General features: G+C 30.2%; 1 protein-coding gene across 1 annotated transcript; it reads left to right on the forward strand.

Moving 5' to 3' along the window:
- Nucleotides 1-4,150: 4,150 nt before the first annotated feature.
- Nucleotides 4,151-22,919, forward strand: LOC129962567 (15-hydroxyprostaglandin dehydrogenase [NAD(+)]-like). Its single transcript, XM_056076332.1, has 7 exons — nucleotides 4,151-4,299; nucleotides 7,085-7,208; nucleotides 8,028-8,134; nucleotides 8,241-8,337; nucleotides 11,191-11,267; nucleotides 19,519-19,652; nucleotides 22,723-22,919. Exons 1-7 carry the CDS (start codon nucleotides 4,210-4,212, stop codon nucleotides 22,829-22,831), a joined length of 738 nt encoding a protein of 245 aa, XP_055932307.1. The 5' UTR covers nucleotides 4,151-4,209; the 3' UTR covers nucleotides 22,832-22,919.
- The last annotated feature ends 1,281 nt before the right edge of the window (nucleotides 22,920-24,200 follow it).

Raw genomic sequence — 24,200 nt, forward strand, 5'->3', positions numbered from 1 at the left:
CTAACAATGTGACTTTTATATCCAGCTTGTCTAGTGGCATTTCGCACAGTTTCAGCACTTACACTTCTGCCTATGATTTGAAAAGTTTCTGCAACAGGTTGGATGAACCATATGGTCGCAGCAATCTAAAAGAAAGTGTTAAAAATTTGGGTTTAGATGGATATTTCATTTTCCAGCAGGACAAAGACCCCAAACAGAATGCACGTAACGTCAAAACATAGTGTCTTTTTCATTGTAAACAGCAGTCACACACACCACCACAGTACCCCGACATCAATGCCATTGAATATTCGCGGACCATACTCAAAAAAGTGGTTCAAAAGCACTAAATTAGAAACAAAACCCATTTAAAACAAGTGTTTCTAGAAGAATGGGGTAAAATATTTTCAAATACCACCAAAAATGGGTCGAATCGGTACCACGAGGTTTAGAGGACATTATAAAAGCCAAAAGACATGCAAATAAATACTGACACGTTCTTTCGATGCGAGATAATACAAGAATTTCATTGGTGTATTCTCAATTTTTTGAGGCAAAATTCTGCATATGTTTATTTAAAATGCTTCTGAAACTTTTTAATTTAGAAGTTTTTAATTGATTTTTCTTTATTTTTACTCAAAATTAAACCATTTTTTATGTGTAAAAACAAAAACATGTTTGCACTTCCCCTTAATATGTTATTTATATTGAAAGTCGGATTTTTCAAATAAAAGTAAGGTGTACTCTTAATTTTTTGAGCCACTGTATATATATATATATATATATAACTTTGTACAATAATATTTTATCACATGAAGTTTTATATTTTGTTAATTAAAATTCTAATAAAAAATTGCTCTGAGACAAACACTACCATCTTCCAAGCTATATATATATATATATATGTGCCAAATTTGATAAGTATAGGTTAAATTATCTGGTCTACATATTATCTACACACATACGCATCTACATTGTAAGTGCAGATAGCTAAAATTTATTACAAAGTTAATTGCTAAATGTTCACTAACTGAAATACTCTAGGCTCCATAATTCTCTTAATATGGGTTTTACTGCAAATATATTATAAATTACTAAAAATAATTGTAAAATAATTATTTCACACGATATAGACTTATTATAGTTTTCATTGTCAATAATATAAAATTGTAATTAATTCTTTTTAAAAATTTGTTTTGAAAATATTAACCATGAACTTAAATATATATATATATATATATATGATTTCATTATTTCAATGACTAAAGATAAAGTAATAAAAGAATTGTAATTCAAGCAATTATTTCCATTAATCTCTATTCTGATAATCCATTTAACAAAGAAGAGCATTCAAGAAATAAGAACTTCGAATGAAATTGAAGTGATTATTTTACATCTGAATAAGACAATAGAACAAATCATTGCTGTTTGATTTCATTCGATTATTTCAAAGGAAATGATTAGACTTTAAAGTAGGAATGAGAGGAAAAATGAAAGGAAGAGGTGTTTACATTTAACAATAAAATAAACTCAAGTTACTCGCAGACTTAATTAAAATAATACAGTCAGAATCAACACGACATCTATATACACGTGAAAAAAATGAACAAAAAGTATATAACATGGCGGATATCAAGGTCAAAGAATGACGTAGAATTCCTGAGATGCGCTCATCCTTCCGCGTCTCTCCCCTCAATGAGATAGAATCGTCGAAAACTGGTCGTCTCAGAATACTGAAACGAACAGTACTACGGTTGCAAAGCTGCTAAGTACTTTGGCGAAATTGTTACAGTTGTTAAAGATGGGGATTGCATCAATTTGCTTTTTGGTATTTCTTTGAAATGAAGATCGATTAAGGGAAGACGATCATTGATGCCGTGTAGAATTCATTAGTTTTATATAATATAAAAATTGGCGAAATCTGTACAGAGGTGATTTTGAAATTTTATATGAAAACTTCAATACCCAAACTGTTATCAGAATTCCATTATTTAGATGAATAGGTGTTTATTTGCTTTAATATCAGAAACATCTTTTCGCATTTTTAGTTTTGCATAATATTGTTACAAAAATTTTTATACAACAAAATACCGTCGATCAATCAGGGCGTACCTAGGTGTATCTCGGTTATTACTCGATGGATCGTGAAACTTCTCGAACTTTCCGGTATTATCCATTTAGTCGCCAAACTCGACAAATTCATCGTCAAGTCGCCAAATGGTCGCCAAGCTCAGCACGCACAGTACAGATCTTACAAATGCTCCAACGGCTTTTCCCAGGATGACACAACTCGTACCGGGTAGCAAAATTACAGATTTGTAACAATATGATAAAAGTTAATGTTAGAAAGATTTATTGAAATTTGAAAGGAAATTAATATATAGATTAACAGAAAGATGACTTTTGATCTTAAGGACTACATGGTTGAAACTTTAGAAATAATAGCGGATAATTAAATATTCCTGAAAAAACAAAATTCTACAGAGCTTCAATTATTAAAATATTCTCGAAACCTTTTCATTTACTATTTAATAAATCTTTTATATCCCTTTCTTCTCCATTACATAAAAACTATGGACCTTACACAAGTCCGGTAACAACACCAGTACTCAGATTTCTGTTAGGAAAGTCCCTCATATGAGCATTTTAAATAATACAATTAAGGAATACTGGTCAATTTCACTAGTACTCAGATTTCTGTAATAAATGTCCCTCATATGAGCATTTTAAATAATACAATTAAGGAATACTGGTCAATTTCACGAGTACTCAGATTTCTGTTATGAATGTCCCTCATATGAGCATTTTAAATAATACAATTAAGAAATACTGGTCAATTTCACTAGTACTCAGATTTCTGTAATAAATGTCCCTCATATGAGCATTTTAAATAATACAATTAAGGAATACTGGTCAATTTCACCAGTACTCAGATTTCTGTTATGAATGTCCCTCATATGAGCATTTTAAATAATACAATTAAGGAATACTGGTCAATTTCACCAGTACTCAGATTTCTGTTATGAATGTCCCTCATATGAGCATTTTAAATAATACAATTAAGGAATACTGGTCAATTTCACTAGTACTCAGATTTCTGTAATAAATGTCCCTCATATGAGCATTTTAAATAATACAATTAAGGAATACTGGTCAATTTCACCAGTACTCAGATTTCTGTTATGAATGTCCCTCATATGAGCATTTTAAATAATACAATTAAGAAATACTGGTCAATTTCACTAGTACTCAGATTTCTGTTATGAATGTCCCTCATATGAGCATTTTAAATAATACTATTAAGGAAACTGAGTACGCATTTTGTACTCCTTTTGCTTCAGGCGATTAAAAGTCTTAACCGGAACAACAATTTTAGCATCAAGATTATTTACTTAAATTCATTTGTCTAAGTTATTAAATTTTTGAATTTTGAATTTATTGCATTTACATATATGTGAATGTACGTATCGATAGACGGCCAATCTCTTAACTATATGGATTTACATTTTATTTATGAAAACTGTGTGATTGATTTTATTTATTCAGTTCTTCCAATTGTCTTGCTCATATATTGCGAGAAAAAGCAGATGAATTTCCAACGAATGTATTTCGTTCAAAATTTAATAGAAATCTATAAATTTGATGAAGTTCAAATCTTACCCATCTAGCTCAAACAAGTTTGTTAAAATTTATAGAAAGGAAAAAAAAAAATTGATTTAATTTTTTGTTTCTATTAGCTGGTTTTTACTAATTTGAGAGGATTAGGATACCAACTTACTACGATAATTCACATTCTAATGTATATTTTTATTTCACCTCTATTTTTATATGCATATTTTGTTAAAATAAGTGATTTGGATTGATATTTTAAAGAAAGAGACTTGTTTAGGCCACGTGCTTCTACATAGCTCATGGCCACAATTATTCGGTTTATCCTGGCAGTTATCAAAATTAGAAAACAGTTAATATAAAATATCAACAAAGTCATACATCTATTTTTACTTTCAACTAAAAACATCCAATTGTTGTTATAGGAAGGATAATACAACTAGAAATGCAAGAACAGTTTTTGTTATCTTTGAATGTCGTTAGAAATAAAAGACAAGAGACAATAAATACATCGATAAACAGTTTAGATTATAAATAATGACTTCAAAGCAGATTAGAAATTTGTAATAATTGTGGAAAATACTGCTGAAGGATTTTTACATTTGTTTAGACTGCAGCATTATGACCGATTCTCCAGTTGCCATTGTTACTGGGGGTGCTCATGGCATTGGAGCCACTATTTGCATAGAACTGTTGAAAAATGGATATCGAGTATGTATATGTTCTATTTATAGCATGAATTTTTACAATGTATTTTGAGAGACTTATCAGGTGAATATCATAAGAGATAAGCTTAATGTTTGATCCTTTTCTTCTTTTTTGTGTACACTATTAAATATTTATGCACAGTTTCCAATGTCTTGCATATAATAGATATTTTTGAAATTTTAATATAAGATTTAATTTTTTTTTGTTCAAATTAGGCTTATTTTGTGTTTGTGTCCTCTAAATTTTTTGCTGTCATTTTCAAAAATAGGTATATAGTTTTATTTGAAGTGTTATTTTCAAATCATTCAGCTGAAACAAAATGATTTATTGTGACGAATTCACAGAATAAATCACTGCATAATTCTTGTGTTGCAGAATCAACAACTGCAACTTTGCAACTTTAAGTATTATTGTCTTGATACTGGCGTATAACGAATTATATGGCTTTCTTAATTTTTTCGAAATGTAATTGTTAGAATTAAACATCAATCTGTAAATGAAAAACATGACAAATGGAAATGAATCGTTGACGTATTTTCCTCTATTTTAACTTTCTTCTATAAAAATAAATATTACCTTTAATTAATACAGATGTAATTCAGCTGAGGTATCTATTTTCGAATACAATATTTTATTATTAATTCAAAACATTAAGAAATATGAATTATTATATATTTTAGAATTTCATTGATAGTGTAAATTATTGTCTTGATAAATATATTCTATTTACAACGTAAAATATTAATATATTTTAATTTAAAGATAAAATATAGCTAATATATACTATATAAAGCATACTTTGAAGAAGCAGATGTCGAGTTCTTCAATGATTTTTATTCTTCATAATATTAAACAGCAAATTTTGATTTTAAGTGAAAGAAATGAGGAAAAAAAGAGTAAATAATATTTAAAGAAATAATAAATTGTGATCTTTTGTTTTCTTTGTCCAAGGCTAGAGCATAGTGTAGCGTATCAAATAAGAAGGCAGAAAAGAGAGTGTGAATGAAAATATTCTGAGCTTATATAATTTCAGAAGAACTTTATAAGCTCAGCTATTTAACTAAGAAGTTAAAGTCAAAAGGAAGTCGGGGATCGAAGGATTAGAAAATTACTTTTAGAATGTTAATGATTTAGAACACGTATATATCTCTCTTTTTCTCTTTCTTTCTCAATCTCTCTCTCTTTCACACAGATACACACATATATACACACACACACAAACCATTTATCGAAAGGCCTGATGAGTGGGAAGGGCAACTGGCACAGTTGTAAGAGCAGTGACTCCATCTTGATAAAACTACACACCTTTTCTTTTATTTTCTCATCGATAAAACATTTTAGTTCCTCTACTTTGCTGTTTTAATTCAGAAAAGTTTTAAAACACACTTATGTAGCAAACCTATCTAATTTTTACTATGGTATCATTATTTTTGAAAAGAAAATGTGTCACATATTTACTTGCGTCACGCTGTAGCCGTACAGTTCTCTCGCTCATCTCATAAGGATTGTTTTAAATAAAAAGTTCGAATAGTTTTTTTTTTATTCACTAACTCATTCAAATGAAATAATTTTCGTAATTCATGATTTCTTTTTACCATTTTTGAAGACGTTTAAACCATTTCAGTTCATTTTCCATCATTTTCGACGCGATACAATAAACAGGAAAGTGAATTTTGTGGAGAATCGATATATATGTTTCATACTCCTCCCCTTTATTTCTCTCAGCCAATTATCACATTCCAAAAAACATACACTTCATATTGAAATTCCTCTTTGTTTGAACAAATATTTAGAAATAAATTAAAGTATGCGATGAAAGTCCTTCTAGTTTTGAGTAAGTTTTATCTATAAAATCAGATATACGGTTTTGTTTTGATTTTATTAATATATTAAGGCTCCGATTTCAAGCTATAATCGTATCGTATCACTATATCGCTATAATCATATAATAATATCGTTTGACGATTTAGAAGACACTTGAGTTGCATCCGTCGCTCTTAACTTTCACATCACAGCAACGAGATGATGTTTGCCTCTAATGCCTATCATAATCCTCACCTTTTTTTTCTACCCTCCTCGGCAATAAAAGCATTCATTTCTCCCTCACCACTCTCTTCTTATTGATTTGAAATTCATAACAAATGAGAGATATATTTTAAATCCTTTTTAACTCGAATTTCAGGAAATCACATTTGATTTCATTGTTTTAATAATGTGTCGATCTAAAACTACACGTAAATACCTGAGGATAATCAGATGAATAACCATAATCAGATGAATAAAATACTTAAGTTGGCTATCTTCATTCTTAACTTCTATGACGCACTAACAGAAGAATGATTTTAACTGATTTAATGTATTTAGTCCTACTATAGTATTGTCTGTAGATGTGGTCTCGAATCCAAAACTTTGTATCCAGACCATAATTTAATTTCTGTCCAAATACTACTAGAAGAATTAGCAATTATTATTGCAACTACCCTTAACCCATTGAACTCATCAGAAGTTTAAAAGAATGAGACATATTTAGTTAATATTTGCTACTAGATGTGATTCTGTCATTTATAATTGATCTACTGAAATAAAATTACTTTCGTCAGCTTTTTCAAGAGTTTCACGATAAATTTACCAAATAGTACTTAAACTAAAATTAATAAGTTTGAATTTGAAACATTTATTGCGGTTTAACAGGAAAGGACACACTTCCTTCATGTGGTTCTCAAGAAATTAAATACAGTTAAACTTTTATTCATGATAAATTTACAATGAGATTTGAACAATTTTTCAGGTTTGTGTAGCTGATATTCAAAAATCAAAAGCCGAAGAGTTTGCGAACGAGCAGCGAAAAATTTTCGGAGAAGAAAATGTTACAGCTATACAATGTGATGTAAGAGAAGAATCTTATTACGAAAGTAAGTTCACCTATATTTTCTTACAATTAAAAAATAATAATAATTTTCAGAAATTATGATGATATTTTGTTAAATTTGTGTCTCAATATAAAACTTTTAACGACTAAAAATGTAGCTTACACATTTAATTCAGATTTGTACATTCTTTTTATCACAAAATTGGCCATGAAATACCCTTATAATAATAATTTACATTTTTCATACCTAGACTTGGAATTTCATTTTTTTTACCAATAAAGTATCATCTCTATTCCTTAGATTCACTGCCGAATGTTTTGTTTACCTTTGTCTGTGATAATAAAAGAATGTACGAAATTGCTTATGTTGTTTAACAAAATTAAAATGATTTAAGAATTAAATACGTAGCCTCAAATAGCTTAACTACAATTTATTCATAATAATAAGTTTAAATGAGCCCAGAAAAATCTCTAATAATATATTTTATTTTTAGCAAAGACTCATTTCAAATATCTTCCAGTGAAAGGACAAAATTACGCCATCACGACTTAAAGCTGCAGAAAATATTAAATAACTGTTATGAAGCAAATTTTGATATTATATCAATTAAATATAACTAAATAAAACTTTCTAAAAAGATAAAAGATCAACTTATAAAAGTGTTTACTAATAATCGATATTTTTTCAGAAAGTTTTTTTGATTATTTCTGCAAGTTTTTCAAACTCTTACTTAACAGTATATTGAACATTAGAGCAGAAAGAAAATTACATTTATGTAATAATTTTACGCAATTAGTTTAAATAATTCCTTTCTTTTAATTTCTTTTACAATTTAACAATGAGAAATTTTTTCCCCCTCAGAAGTTTTTGAAGAAACTTTGAAACATTTTAAGAGAGTCGATGTCCTAGTAAACAATGCTGGAATTATATTGCCAACGGACCTTCAGGAGTACATTCAAGTTAATTTGGTGAGTTTCAATAGTTAATGTAAAAATGTCAAGTGTTCATAGAATAATAAAGTTAAAAGCAGTTAAGATATTTACTAAATAAATTCTCTGTTTTTAAAAATTTAAGTTAGGATCTCTATATGGATGCCATGCAGCTTTGAAATACATGGGAAAAAGTAAAGGAGGCAATGGAGGTGCGGTTATCAACACCGCTCCTATAGAAGGTAACACAAATTCTTCCATCAATTTCACTATAAACAAACCCTGATATCTTTAAAAAATAGTTTTATCTGTCCTTCATTGCTTTTAGCTTTAAAGATATATGTTGCTTTGGAGACCTTTTATTATTTTTTATCCATAAAATTAATTTTTGTTTAAAATTTCACTGCATTTCTAGAAACGAAGAATTAAAACTTATTTTTAATATAAGTTTTAAACATATTCCAAAATAAGTATGAAAGATTAATTTGAACTTTAAAAGCAGTCATTTTTTTGCACTAGGTCAGTTTAATATGTACAAACTTCTATAAGGAAAATCGAAAAGTTAAGACGAGGTATAATGTATTAGAATGTGGTTTCAATATACATAAAACAAACACAAGTATACATGGGAAAGTAATGGAAATGCTTGTGAATAAAAATGACGTTTAAAAATGCGCTTCGTTAGCATTAAAAAATCCTAGCTTCTAGTTTTTTTTTTATATAAAAAGTACATATCTTGGAAGTGTGAACTTTAAAAGCAGTCATTTTTTTGCACTAGGTCAGTTTAATATGTGCAAACTTCTATAAGGAAAATCGAAAAGTTAAGACGAGGTATAATGTATTAGAATGTGGTTTCAATATACATAAAACAAACACAAGTATATATGGGAAAGTAATGGAAATGCTTGTGAATAAAAATGACGTTTAAAAATGCGCTTCGTTAGCATTAAAAATCCTAGCTTCTAGTTTTTTTTTTTATATAAAAAGTACATATCTTGGAAGTGTGAGGTTGCTTGAAATTGTATACGTCTTGGGTTTTTGTTAAAAGCATAAAATGTCGACCTCACAGACTTTCAGAGACCAAATTGTAGGAGAGCAACTAGATGGAGAAACTGTGACCGAAACATCCCAACTTTTAGGCATTTAGAGGGGTATGGTGTCTAAAACTAATACCAGCGTGCACGCAACGCAGCAAGATAAGCTTGGCATAGCAAAATAGTGGACGGAAGGAGAAGCCGAGGGAAAGAGACCAATGGTATTGAAGCAGATTGTTAAGTCTAAAAAGAAAACAACGGCAGCCAAAATGACCGCAGAGCTCAATCAGTATCTGAATTTTGATAATTACAGGAGGCACCTTCATTCACAAAGCATATAGCCACCCACACCAAGGCACTTGCGACAGATATTAATGCCAAACATTATCTACAACAGAGCAAAACCTACAAAACCTGGTCGATTGATTAGTGGAATATGGTCAGACGAATCATCTTTCACATTTTTTCACACAACAGAATGGATACACGTTTAGAGTACACCTGCACAAGCATATGATTGAGATTGTCTCCTTCCATCTGTCAAGTATGGAGGTGTATCTATGATGATATGGGTAGCCGTTTCATGTTTTTCTGCTAGTCAAATAGTAATCTTGAAAGGAAGGATCACTGGTGAGAAGTCCGGAGAATTTAACTCGCCAAGCCCATCGTATGATGCAAACTTTGTTTCCTACAGGAAATAGAATTTTTTAGGATGTTAATGATCGTATTCATGCTGCGGGACTTTTCTAATCGAGGTTTGATGAACACGAGGATGAAATGAAATACTTACCTTGACCCACACTGATCCCCTACCTCAATATAATTGAACCGTTATGGTGAATTTTAAAGCGTTCAATGCGGAATCGGTATCCTCCACTGGCATCCTTATTGGAACTTTTACAATATTTCCATGAAGAATGGAACAATATTCCTCTAAACTCTATTCAGCGATATGTGATTCGATTCCAAGATGTATTGCATGCCAAAAGTGGTTATATACCTTATTAATAATGATTCTTTTTATTCGTTTGTGGTATTTCTATTATAACCATCTGTAACTGAGTATTGTGGAATATCTACACGTGCTGATGGGCCATCAGTTATTATTTGATGTTTTGTATCAGCAGTTATCAGTCTTATACCTCGTGTTTTTGTTTGCACTATGGAACCGAGGAATATTTATTTCAATGAGAAGCAGAAACAAAAGGACGAAACAATGAACGGAAACGCTTCATAATGTCTCTGTCACATTTCATTAGTTATTTCGACTGAACAACAATGGACTTTTTTTGGTAATTTTATATATATCAGCCGATGACATCTATCAAAGCGTGATTATTGTTTCCAGGAACATTAAAGCAAACAGTTCTTAGGAACTTGTCTACAAAATTTCCATAATTACCTATGCTGACTTAGAATCTTCTAGAATGTTCCAGTTTCCATCTTTCCGTAACATTGGACAAATATTAGGTCTCGTGAATGGAATATTTCCAATGGCTTTTCTGGAATTTTCGAACTGTTTTTAACAAATTCTGTTTTCTTCATAATGAAATTTTATCTCTTATTGTTTCATATTTACTTTCCGACGATTGTGTTTTCGGCACTGACTTAATATATGACTCTGATTCATTTCTGAATAATTTCTTCTTATAATTTGTGCACAATTTATTGGACACCATATATTCCATGCATATTGAAATTTTTATCGACTCGGCAACTTAAAAAACATTTCCAAAACACTTGCGGGGTTTCTTTAAAATCTCATATTAGCTAGAAAATCTTATTGTTTCATAACTAAGCTTTGAAAGGGTGATTTTACTAGTTTCAATTATTTCAGAAGCAAAGCGACTTTTGGAAGTTCAACAATAATGTTAATCAGTATGCAATATTGTTGATATTATATCGCCAGTAATGTATAATTTAAATATCTCAGCCTGATTTCTAGTTTTTTTTTTTTTTTGCTTATTTCTACTTGATCGATTATTGTATTTTACTTTATACTTGATTATTTGATTAAAGTGTTATAGCTAAAAATATTTAAAAAGTATTTGTACCTTATAGATGTTGGACCGATTCCTGAATTACCTGGTTACATAGCCATTAAACATGATCTAGTAAATCTGACTCGTAGCTTTGGGGTAAGTGTCTCTGAAAATCGAAATGAATTGAAATATGACAAATATAATGATTGAAAATTAAATTCCATTGATGAAGGGATTTCCGAATAAAATTAGTTTGTTCTGTGATCTATTTAAAACACTGATTAAGGCTTCAATGTTCCAATAATTTGCAAAAATACCCTCATTCCATTTGAATAAGCAATGTAATACCATACCATGGGTACAAAGCATGCAGTTAACTACTAATGTAATAAACCACAAAGAATATAGACGAAAATTGACAGAAAGCATTTTGAATGTCTTGAATAAGGCAAAGACAAGATTTTATACAGCTGAATGATTTTGAAACACTAGATAATTGCAGCGTTTCAAGACGTAATATGTAGGGGATCTTTCTGCAACTTGAAGAATGAATGGATCAAGATACTGCTGCTATGAATAATGTTCTCGGGTGCAATTTTATGAAATAGATATGATATTACTTGATCTGATCTTTTACTTGTGACTAATTACAAGGGAAGTCGATGAGTTCAGAGGACAACCAGAGAACTGGCAAGTGGAGGAGCAGATTCGAATTCTCTCAAGTGCGGAGTCATATCATAGATAGTTAGGAGTGATTCCTGACTGTGTCCCAAGATTCTGATGTCCTACATTATGTTTCCACAAAATTAAGTATCGTTTTAAAATTGTCTTCAAAGAATGCCATGAAAGAGTTAGTCAGTTCCCTGAATGAAATAAAATTAAACTCAATGAAAAATTCATTTTTATCTTTTTCACTCGCTGAAAAACTGGATATTGAATGAATTTCATAAAAAGAACAGAATTAATTAGAGAAATATGCAACAGCACCTGTTACTTCGCCAGTTCTACGCACACATTTAATGTAATTCACAACACAAATCAGATGGCAGAGACTTTAGAACAACTCCATTTTATTCGCGTGCTTTCCACACTCTCTCTCTCTCTCTACACAGCCACTCTCGTGTTACAGAATTATTTTCGCTTCACCTTGGGGGCGCCACCATACAATCATTTCACAACACCGAACATCCACCCCCGGGTTGAATGATACATTCAAAAACTTAAAAGTAAACAACAACAATACAAATGAACACATACGACTTAATACAATAAACAGTATACAACATTGCAAAAACAAGAAATACTCAATTTATCAAATATACACAGTTGAATTCACACAAAAGGTAACAAGTATAATACTCAAAAACAAACAATGATCATAACATAAAGAGAAATTTTCGCACAAATTACTCATTTGGGATGGGTAAAATACAAATTTTAGTAATAGGACGTTTAAAAACTCCATTTTTAGTTTTCACTAACACTACTCTGATTTTATTATCTTTACCATAATACACTTCAAGAATTCGACCAAGAGGCCAGTTACACACAGACAAATTTTCTTCTTTCAAAATTACCATATCATTTATTTTTACATTATTTTTCTCAAAAAACCATTTATTTCGATTTTGAAGTGTACTTAGGTAGTTATTTGACCAACGTTTCCAAATCTGTTGTACAATTTTTGTTAGTTTTTGCCATACCTTTAACCTGTTATCAGGCAGTTCAGTTAAACTCGGTTCAACAATTGCTGAAATCGGACGACCAACAAGGAAATGACCAGGAGTCAAAACATCAAAATCGTTAGGGTCACATGATAAAGGGTAGAGGGGACGTGAGTTGAGAATTCCCTCAATCTGGTTAAGAATCGTTAAAAATTCTTCATAAGTGAATTTTAAATTACCCATAATTCGCTTTATATGATATTTGACGGCCTTGACTCCAGCCTCCCAGAGGCCTCCATGATTTGGTGCTCTTGGTGGAATGAAACTCCACTGAACACGTTCATCACACAAAAATTTACTCATATTATTGTTACTTTTACTCAGAATTTTTCTCAGTCTCTTTAACTCTAATTGTGTGCCTACAAAGTTGGAAGCATTGTCTGAAAATATATGTTCAGATTTTCCTCTTCTACTAAAAAATCGTTTTAAAGCCGCAATGAAGGCTTCGCTAGTTAGATCTGAAACTAATTCAAGGTGACATGCTTTTGTGACCATGCACACGAAAACACATACGTAAACTTTATTGAAAACGCCTTTTCTCTGATTAGGATATTTAATCCAGAAATGCCCACAGAAATCTACTCCCACTTTGTTAAAAGGAAAATTTTGAGAAATTCTCTCGGTTGGCAATTGACCCATAATTTGTGAACAAGTAACGGGTTTTGCTTTAAAACAAATTGTACAGTTATTAACTAATTTCCTGCACATATTACGACCATTTAAGGGCCAGAATCTCTGTCTAACAATAGACAATAAAGTTTGTGGACCTACATGCAATTGTCTCTTGTGAGTCAATTCAAGAATCAAATTAGTTAACTTGTGATTCTTAGGAAGAATTATTTGGTGTTTTTTGTCATAATTTAAATTACTATGTGCCAGTCTACCTCCTACTCTTAGTACCTTTTCAGAGTCTAGAAATGAAGAGAGATTTTTTATCTCACTTTGAGGGCTAACCATACCCTTAGTGGACAAGTCCTTTAATTCTGATTCAAATTCTACCTGTTGCACCAACTTCACAAGCGTAGTTTCCGCTCGTTGGACTTCGGATATCTTCAATGGTCCAGTTTGTTTGTTAAATGGTTGCTTACAATTATCGATGAACCTGTAAATATAACTAAGAACACATAAAATTTTTTGGAACTTATTAGATACAGAAAGAATTTTGTTCAAAAAACTATTGTCCAAAGTCACAGCCAAAGTTTTTCTCTCAGACGATTTTAGTTCTTCCTGACACACACTGTCATCACTAAGTATCACGTCATCATTTTTAGGGACAATGTTTTCTTCATGTAGGAAACTCGGTCCATTCCACCACTTCTCACAGTTCAACAGTGAGTCGGCGCTGATGCCTCTCGTAAGAAGATCAGATGGATTGTCCTTTCCAGGACAATGGTGCCACATATCTTTGTTTGTCAAGGATTGTATTTCCTTCACACGGTTGGCGACAAAGACTTTCCATCTGCTGCTGGAACCTTGAATCCAACTCAAGGCTATAGTAGAATCTGTCCAAAAGTGGTTGGTTGCTGATATTTTCTCACTGAGGACACTTGATACTTCTTTTGCCAATCTCGCAGCAAGTAACGCACCCATTAATTCCAAACGTGGAAGGGATAATGGCTTTAGAGGAGCCACACGGCATTTTGAAGCTAAAAGATACACACAAATTTTGTTAGGAGTTTTCAGTCTTAAATATGAGACAGCTCCATACGCTTTAATGCTAGAATCGGAAAATGTGTGTATTTCACACTCTGGGGGATTCTCACTATCACACTCAAGGACATATCTAGGAATCTGAAGTTTACCTAAGAAAGACGCTTCTGAACACCACTGTTCAAACTTCTCATTAACATCTGGCAGTAACTCTTCGTCCCAGTCTGTTTTACTTTGCCAGATTTCTTGAAATAAGATTTTAAATCTTATAGTGAAGGGGGATACAAATCCCATTGGATCAAATATTCTGCCTGCGGCCATCAACAAGAATCGTTTAGTATTTTTCCTTTTCAGAAGGAAGTCCAATAGACCTTTTAAATTAAGACTAATATAGTCATTTTGAGGACTCCACGAAAGTCCCAAAACACGATGTGGTTGGTTCACGAAATCGTTAATATTTAAATGGTCGAAATGTTCTGTCTGCCATTGTTTCATTAAATCACAGTCATTTGAAATCCACTTCCGCAAATTCATCCCTGCATCATCCATGATTTTCGCTGCTGTGTTTGACAAGTCAAATGCTGATGATACGTCGTCTTCACCAGCGACGAGATCGTCCACGTAAAAACAACTATCGAGTGTCCGCACAGTAACGGGATATTGTTCCTTATATTTCTCAATATGGGTTTTTATAGTTGCGGCCAATAGAAATGGAGACGAGTTCACACCAAAAAGAACTCGATTGAATCTATACACTTGAACATCGTTTTCACTGTTAGCCACAAGAAACCTAACTGCATCTTTATCTTTTGGAGTCAAAGAAATCTGGAGAAAGGCTTTTTCCATATCAGCTAAAATGGCTATTTTGTTCAAGCGAAAGGATATCAACAAATCAAAAATGTTTGGATTTAAATTAACTCCTTGATGTAAACAATCGTTCAGCGATAACTGTCCTATTTCATGTGCACTAGCATTAAAAACTATACGTAATTTTGTTGTTAGAGATTCATTTTTTATTATCACTTGGTGAGGAAGATAAAACACTGGGTTATTTGTTGAAGCAAACGGATTTGTTACCCTCTCAATTATCCCCTCATCTAGGTAACCCTTTAAAACTTTACAATACTCAGAATACAACACCTTATCATTTTGCATTTTTCTCATAAGACTGCTGAGTCGTCTTTTTGCTAAATCAAAATTATCGCTCAACTCATTACTATCTCTTTTCCACGGGAGTCCCACCTCATACCTACCATTTTTAAAACATATATTTTCCTTAAACAATTCTAAATTCACGTCCTCCTCACTAGTAATACCCTCGTCCTTGACACCTATTGATTCTAACTCCCAAAAGGTCTTTAATGTTGTATTTAAATCACTATCTCGAATTAAACCACAATGCATTTTGTTATTCACCTCCTCATCTACACTTCCGCTAGCGACATATCCGAACACTGTATTTTGCAAAAGTAGTCGAGAATCTCCTGTATAAATTTGACCTGGCCTAAGCAATTCATAAAATATTTCCGCGCCTAATAAAACATCAATTTTTCCAGGAATATTAAATTTGTAGTCTGCCAGCTCAATATCGTTAGGTAAATCAATTGAAACATTAATCATTCTTGAAGGAATTAAATCGGTTATTTTTTTGACAACTAGCAAATTAAGCTCTTTTTTAAAACTCATATCAAGATTATTTATGGTTGCCATAACACACCCATTAACCGTCATTGATGAATCATTTAAACAAGATACAAGTAAATTAATTTTCTCATTCCTCAACTGCAATCTATCAGCACAATCCTTCGTTATAAAATTTGATTCGCTTCCTCCGTCTAGGAGGCACCTCACTTCATGTCTCGCGCCGTATCTGTCTCGTATTAAGCATCGCACGGTACTCAATAAAACTATTTTTGTTTTGTTTTGCAAAAAACTCGTAGCCACTACTGATGCATTTCTCTCGCTCTCAATTTGGGGGAAGGCGATATTTGCTGATCCTCCCTGACTCTGACTGACGTAAGCATGTGCATTTGGATTCAACGGCGTCGAATCATTGGCTCGTGTTGCAGTTTGTGTCTGGGCGGAAGAGTTATCTCTTTTGGGATAATGAATTAATCTATTGTGCGGTTTCCCACAAAAACAATTTTTAGCTCTACACGGCTTCTTAACGAAACAATTTGAGGAAAAACATTTATAACATAAGCAATTAGTTTTCACGATATCTATTCTTTCGTCAACGCTAAGAGATTTGAACACAGGACACAAATACAGTGGGTGGGATTCTTTTGTTTTACAACTATTTACAATGCATTTCGCATTTTTAACGGAAGACAGATAAACACTTGAAGTATTTTTTGACCCACGACTATTATTTTGATTACTGACATCATAACGCCGCGGTTCATATTTAGATTTATAATTAGGTATTAAACTTTGTTCTCTAATTTTTCCCTTCGACGATATGAAAATATCGCATTCTCGGCCTAACTCATGTGGTTTAAACCACGTCTCTCCTTGTTTTACGCCAATATGAGTAGTTAATTCTCTATCCAACGTCTCGATTATTTTATCTGACACTATTAATTCACAAATTGATTTTAAGTCTTTTACCTCCCGTAACTGACAATAGTATTCAAAGGTTGCACTCAATCTAGATGCGAACTGCACATAACTTTCATTGGGTAACCTTTGCGCCTTTTTAAAGTGATTTAGACATTCTTGGGGTGTTGGTTGAAACTCCTTTAACACTATGGCTTTAAGTTTATCATAATTACTCAAATCTTCTTCTCGAAGATAAACCATTAAATTACACGCTTTCTCTCCAAGGATATTTAAAAGAATTTCGGGTTTTAATTTCTCGGGAACATCTTTGGTTTTAAATGCCTTCTCAATCGACTGAAAAAATAAATTAAATGACTCGGCTCTCTGAGGAATCGGAATAGTTAGAGTTTTAATACTCTTAATCAAACTCTCTACATCACACTCTGTTCCGATTGTTTTAATGTCATTTTGTGATGGCTCACTCTCTCGAGATTGTTCACGCAATTTTGCAATTTCTAATTCCCTTTCTAATTGGGACAGTTTAATTCTCTCAAATTCTAGTCGATTTTCGCTTTCTAATTTTTCCCGCTCAAGTCGATTTTCGTTTTCTAATTTTTCCCGCTCAAGTTTATCTTTTCTCTCGTTTATTTCCTCAAGTACACAGTCAACAATAGTTTGATACGATTCTTTATCTGTTTTATAAATCTTACTCTCCTGTATTAACTTTCTTAAATCTAGAACTTTAGCATTATCAGGTATAGGTAATTTTAACTCCTCGGCAATAGCCTTTAACTCCTCTTTTTTAAACTTAGTAATACTCATTTTCACAAAAATTAACTCAATCACAAATGAAATTAATAAAACACAAATTCATTACATCTTAAAACACTAGATATAACAATATCAATAAAATTTGAATAACTAACCTCTCACCAAGTAACAATAACAACTGAATCTCCGTGAAACCCAAACTTGAACTCTGAACAACACAAGACTATCGCTTTCGTTTTCAATTAATTTTCGATGCACTATTTTCAAAATTTTTGTTCTTCGGTCCCAGCCACCTCCGGGTCGACGGACCATGTTACTTCGCCAGTTCTACGCACACATTTAATGTAATTCACAACACAAATCAGATGGCAGAGACTTTAGAACAACTCCATTTTATTCGCGTGCTTTCCACACTCTCTCTCTCTCTCTACACAGCCACTCTCGTGTTACAGAATTATTTTCGCTTCACCTTGGGGGCGCCACCATACAATCATTTCACAACACCGAACAGCACCTGAATAACCCATCAAAAATCCTTTCTAACTTCTAACATTACATTTTATACAAGAAATCAAACTGCGCACTAAAGTTTTATAATGTCCGAGTCTAAATAAAAAAAAATATATATATTATTTGTCAGGTTTAACTATGTGAAAGGCATGGATTACGCCAATAAGCAGTATTTTTCGGTTCTTTCTTAATTGTCTTTGAACAGAAACACTTTTTATTTTGGAACAACTGATTCATTCTCGATTGTAGTTATATTAGTAGAAACTTTAGTAAAGATTAACATTTATTCTGGCTGGCAAATAAATACGAAGTGACCAGCACCATTTTAAACTTGAAACGCTCTCTACATTGCGCACATATGCAATTAAAAAAAAAGAAATTAAGGAAAAAGGAAAAAAGTATAAATATGCCCTTCAAATGGATTATGTTTGAATTCGGAAGCTCTGTTTCACTGAACAAATACTTGCAGTTGGAAAGAATGACACTCTATAATGGTCTACAGAATTGGTTTTTTATTTTTATATCAGTTTCGCAACACGAGTATGTTAAATAATTTATAATAATATGCTGTAAGAAAGTTTGAGGATTAGAACTGCTGAGGTATAAAGCAACAAAATATATAAGAAAATAAGGAACAGAACAAAATCATGACAGTTTGTGGACTTCGAATGATTAGGGTTTCTAAGATTTTGTTGAAAGCTATTTCTTTTCCTATTTTTTTGTAATACCATTCCTACTATATACTTTTCTAAATAAACGACCGCAGAAGATATCTTCTGGTTGTGCCCCCCTCACCCCCGAGGGATATGAAACAGACAGTACTTATTTGAATTTGAAAGGATGCGATACTGATAATTATGAGCAAAATGGTTAAAATTTTGATATTTTTATAAAACTTTTCTTGTGGTTGTATAACTTTCTCATAACAACAATGAAAAAACTGTGATTAAACTTTAAAAAAAATACAAATTTAATACGAAAGGTGCGAATATACTCTAACAAATTTATGCAATAAAGTTAACAATGTGTTCTAGCATATGTTAGTTGATTACATACATCTTTTCCTTACCAAACTTATCTTGTATGTTGCAAAATATTTCTTTATATGAATAATTTAAAAATTTATATTAAATTTTACATTTGAAACATTATTTTCATACTGAGTTTTAAGTGTTTCACAGTTTATGATAATTAGTTATTCTCATTTATAGCTTCCATTTTATTATGAAAAGGATGAAGTCTTGTTTGCTTCTTTATGTCCTTATGTTGATGCAAAGACGATAAAAGCAATAAATAAAGCTTGTAAACTCGAATTGGACTCTTCCAGTGGCTCTGATAAGTTGAGGTATACATGCTTCATAAATATAAACATAATTTGTTTATTATTCCAGAATTTCAGTATTATTTTAAAATGGTTTGTATAAAAATTTGAAAATTAAAAAAATAATTGAGAAAACGGTAATATATTTTTTAGGGTAATCTTAATATAACAGTCATTATGGCTATGTAATAACAGTCATTATGGCTATGTATATATATTCCACGTCTATTCTAAATAACTACTAAATTAAACCAGATTTTACTCTCTTATATAAAAAAAATTGTCATATACACTTACTGTTTAGAACAATAAGAATATTGTCAATTTTCAATACTCACCAATTAATTAAATATTCAATTCATTAGATATTATGAAAAATTTGCTTTTTATTTCACTGTAACTTCAGAAGAAATTATTACAGAAAAAATAGTTTTGCATCCTCCTAATATTCAAAAACTTACCTTTCCAACGATATCACTTTCATTTCTGTATAATTGTTTCCATAGATATTAATTAAAAAAATTAGAGCAGACGATTCTGGAATAAGAAAATTTATAAACTATAAGCCTTTGCCAGACAATGGTAAAAATTTGAACTAATCTACTACATAAAAAAAAATTCTTCTTTATTTTATTAATATCATTTGCCTTTTTTTTGGTTTTAGAATAGTGATTTAAAGATAAAAAATAAATGTAAGTCAATGATTCTAACAAAGACACAAAAATAAACTTTTAAAAGTATATATCAAGTTTTTTTACTAACGAAAAATTAACTATTTAATTCATTGTTTTGAAATTGCCTTTGAAAAACCTTTTTAATACTTTATACTTTTAATAGTTAACAAAATTTGTAAGAATTATTTAACAAATATTATTTTAAAATGATTATTAAAAATCGTCTGGCTGAATTAATATTCTAATTGGCTTTATCTCCATATGTTTCGCAAGTCGGAGTAAACTTTGATCATATTCTAATTCTAATTAAAAATGTATCAGATGATAAAGATATTTTATTTATTATAATATTTTGTATAAAAGTAGTTTTTATATGAAAAATATTTCACATGAAAGGATTTTAATCCAAACCAATGTTGAGTATGTCAACTAACGCATTAAACAAACAAACAACAACAACGACAAAAAAACATTTTCCCTATATAATATAAAGAAATAGTATTAAAAAACTTTTTAATTTTCCACCTATAATTTATAGATAAGGCTCTCAGCCCAAATTAAAAATAAAGGGCTGATTAAGCTTTTAAAATATTATCATATTTCTGTTGCAAAAATAAATAAATAAATAATTAAAAATAATAAATAAGAATAAATAAATAAAAATAAAATAAATAAATAAATAAAAATAAACAAATAAATAAAAGATAAAATAAATAACTAAAAATAAAATAAATAAATAAATACGTAAATAAAATGTCATTTTATGTTTTCGATCCTATTTTAAATAACACTATATTTTAAATGATATTAATAGTGCTATGAATTTAACAATTGCTGAAAATAATTTTGCCATATATTAAAAAAAAATTAACAAAATTTTGTATGGGTGGCGTGCATAATCTTCACAAATTTGTAAACATTTTTCTCTTTTTTCCATTCTTCTATCTTCTATCTTTATTTCATCCAAAAGGTATAAAAGCAGAAAAATGTTATACGAATCATACCAAGCAGAACGTGTTTGCAAGGTAGAATTGATAGAAATCACTTTTACAATTAGAAAAAAATAATGAAAAACTCACTTCCAACCCCCAAGAATCACTATGTGAACCCGACTTAATATTAATGAACATTTGCTAATACCATCCTGAATATCTTATATTGCAATCCTAAAAGCGGTTTGTTATAGCCATCCATAATGGAGGAATTTTGACGATTTGCATGATTTTGTAGTGCTTAACTAGAAACCGGGTTCTTATCTTATGTTTGAACAATTTTTGCATCATTCAGAATACAGTCATTTACAATTTATTGGCATACTCAACTGATTTATTTACCCAATGGAGTAACAACAATTCCTGATAAAAACAATTGTATGCGTGAAAATAGTTTCAGATTAGTCATAGTTTCGAAATCGGTCAAAATTATTTTTGTACTGACTGAATCAGTAAAAAAAAATCTTTGAACTCATCTGGATTATAATTAAATTGAAATCAATCAATCATTTTTAAATTTAAATAAATGATCAAATAAAAATCAATTATTTTGATTGTTCTTTTTTTTTAAATTTGTGAGAAATGTTCGAATGACTACCCCAAAAAATTTGGAAAAAAATTAGAATGTCGGATGCAGGAATTTTCGCTTCAGTTTTTAAAAAAATTAATAACTTCTTGAAATTAAGTAAATTATGTTAGAGGATTAACACATTTTTTTAACACAATAATTATTTATTTTGCCTAAAGTCATTCGAACACATATTACAGGAATATATGAGCGAAAATTAAATCAAAACAACAAAAAATATCAAATAAAAATGTTCTAAATTAAACTTTAAACTCGGGCTTCGAAGTGCTTTGAGTCGCCATTACGACTACATGTGCGCCATATTTTATATCAATAAGTGTGATAGATTTGTCTTTATACTGTAGACACGTACACAAATACTTTCTTTGCAATAAAAATGCCAGAGAGAATAAACGCAAATGTAGTTAAACAAAACCCTGGAAATTTATATTTCCATTATTGGGTTGGTTTTGATGCAATATCTGCTTACATATTAGGTAAGTTACAGATATTATCATATCGTATAAATTTGTAGCCTTTCTATTAAAAAGTAAAATTGAAATAGAATGAAAGTGCTTAAAATTGATTTTTATTTTAAAAATTCGATTTCGTATAAAACTTGTTTGAATGAATGGATTTTAGATAAGAAAGTGTTCTGTAATTTGAAGATTACTCAGTACTTTTCCAATGAATTTCATAAATTTATAAAGTATCTAATATGAAAGTGAAATGCTATTTCCAATGCCCTTATTTCAGTTTCATTGTATACTCAACCTTTGTGAAAATATGCGAAAAGATTAAAACTTTTTTGTAGCAGAATATTTTGAACAATTTGTATTTATCTTTTATATCTTTTCTAGTCCTGAATATGCAGCAAAAGGAGTGTTAAAACTTTTAGAAGACAAAATAAATGGCTCCACGTTGCTTGTTGTTCCTAATGGATATCACTACTACGAACCTATCGATTAACTGAAATCTTTGATTCTGGAAGATGAATGAGATTGGGAAAATGTAGTTTCAATTCAATAAAAGGAATTAGATCAAAAGATAAAGCTTTTTTTTTTGCCAAAATTTAATAAAAAATTTATTTTTTTTAAAAATTCAATTTTGGTATTTCTATTCTGTTTGTGAAAATATTTGATAATTTCACTGACCTATACTGAAAGTGTTTATTAATATTTGTTGACATGTTATTTTTGATAATTTTTTTTCACTTTCTCTTTATAAAATTTGTCCATTTTAAATTATCTTCCTTATGACTTTTTTAAAACTTAATCAACCTGTTAATAATTATTTTAGATTTGTTTTTTATTTTATTAACTTCGTGAAAATATCATATCATATTTTTTATTTTATTTTTTGTTACTAATACCCACGAGGTATTCACATTTGTATACATTGCTATTTAATCAGAGTGTGGTGTTTATAAATGCTTTTACTAAACTAACTAACTACTAACTAAACTAAATGCTTTTACTAAACTAACTAACTTTATTAACTAAATGAACTTAAGGAAAAGATAAGGATCTGATCCTTTATAGAAAAAAATGTTAATAAATCCTAATATTTTATATTTAGAAAAATTTGAATTTTTTTATAATTTAGATTATTATGCCTTTTTAACCGACTTGTATGGGCCCCTAGGAATATGCTTAAATTACCTTTTCGAAAAATGAACATTCTCTCTGTCATATCGATTAAAAGTTCAGCCTTCATATAAAAACAACATAATTTTAAACTCATACAGTAACCTGCTGGCTAAATATATGATCATAAATTTATATGGATGGTATTGTATAAAATTCAATTTTTATGTACATACTACAAAGTTCATTATAATTGATGTATTATCTTAGAGATTTTTATTGAATAATTCAGTAAAATTATTCAATGTTCTGCAACAACAACAACAAAAAAATTCAGTTAAAAAAGCGACAATGTATTCTTATACATCAAATTATCTTAAAAAAAGGGTACTTAGGAACAGACGAACTATAAAATTTTTCCACATTTACTCATTCAAAATTTAAAATTTTAATAAAAGACATCTTTTAAGATGAAACTAATTGACAAATGTCTGCACTTTGATTTTGTACAATTGAAGAAAAACGCTATATGGGATATTTGTCACAATAATGGAAGCAATTTGAATTTCATGATATGAATGAAAATTTTCATTGCAAAGAGCATTAAAACGTTTATAAAAATTAAAAATAAAAAGGAACGTTAGTATTATTATAATATTATAGTTTAAAAAGATTCAATAATATAAAAAAGCCAATGGAAAATACAGTTTTCTAGCGTTAACATGGTACAAAAATCCTTTTTGTTCTAAAAT

This window comes from Argiope bruennichi, chromosome 3 (genome assembly GCF_947563725.1).
Source record: "Argiope bruennichi chromosome 3, qqArgBrue1.1, whole genome shotgun sequence".
Taxonomy (NCBI): Eukaryota; Metazoa; Arthropoda; class Arachnida; order Araneae; family Araneidae; genus Argiope; species Argiope bruennichi.

Excerpts from the sequence above, each read along its gene's own strand:
- LOC129962567 (XM_056076332.1), top strand. The coding sequence starts at position 4,210 with ATGACCGATTCTCCAGTTGCCATTGTTACTGGGGGTGCTCATGGCATT. Across the intron at positions 11,268-19,518 it reads ATCTGACTCGTAGCTTTGGG|CTTCCATTTTATTATGAAAA; the intron begins GTAAGTGTCTCT and ends TCTCATTTATAG. Across the intron at positions 19,653-22,722 it reads AGTGGCTCTGATAAGTTGAG|TCCTGAATATGCAGCAAAAG; the intron begins GTATACATGCTT and ends TATCTTTTCTAG.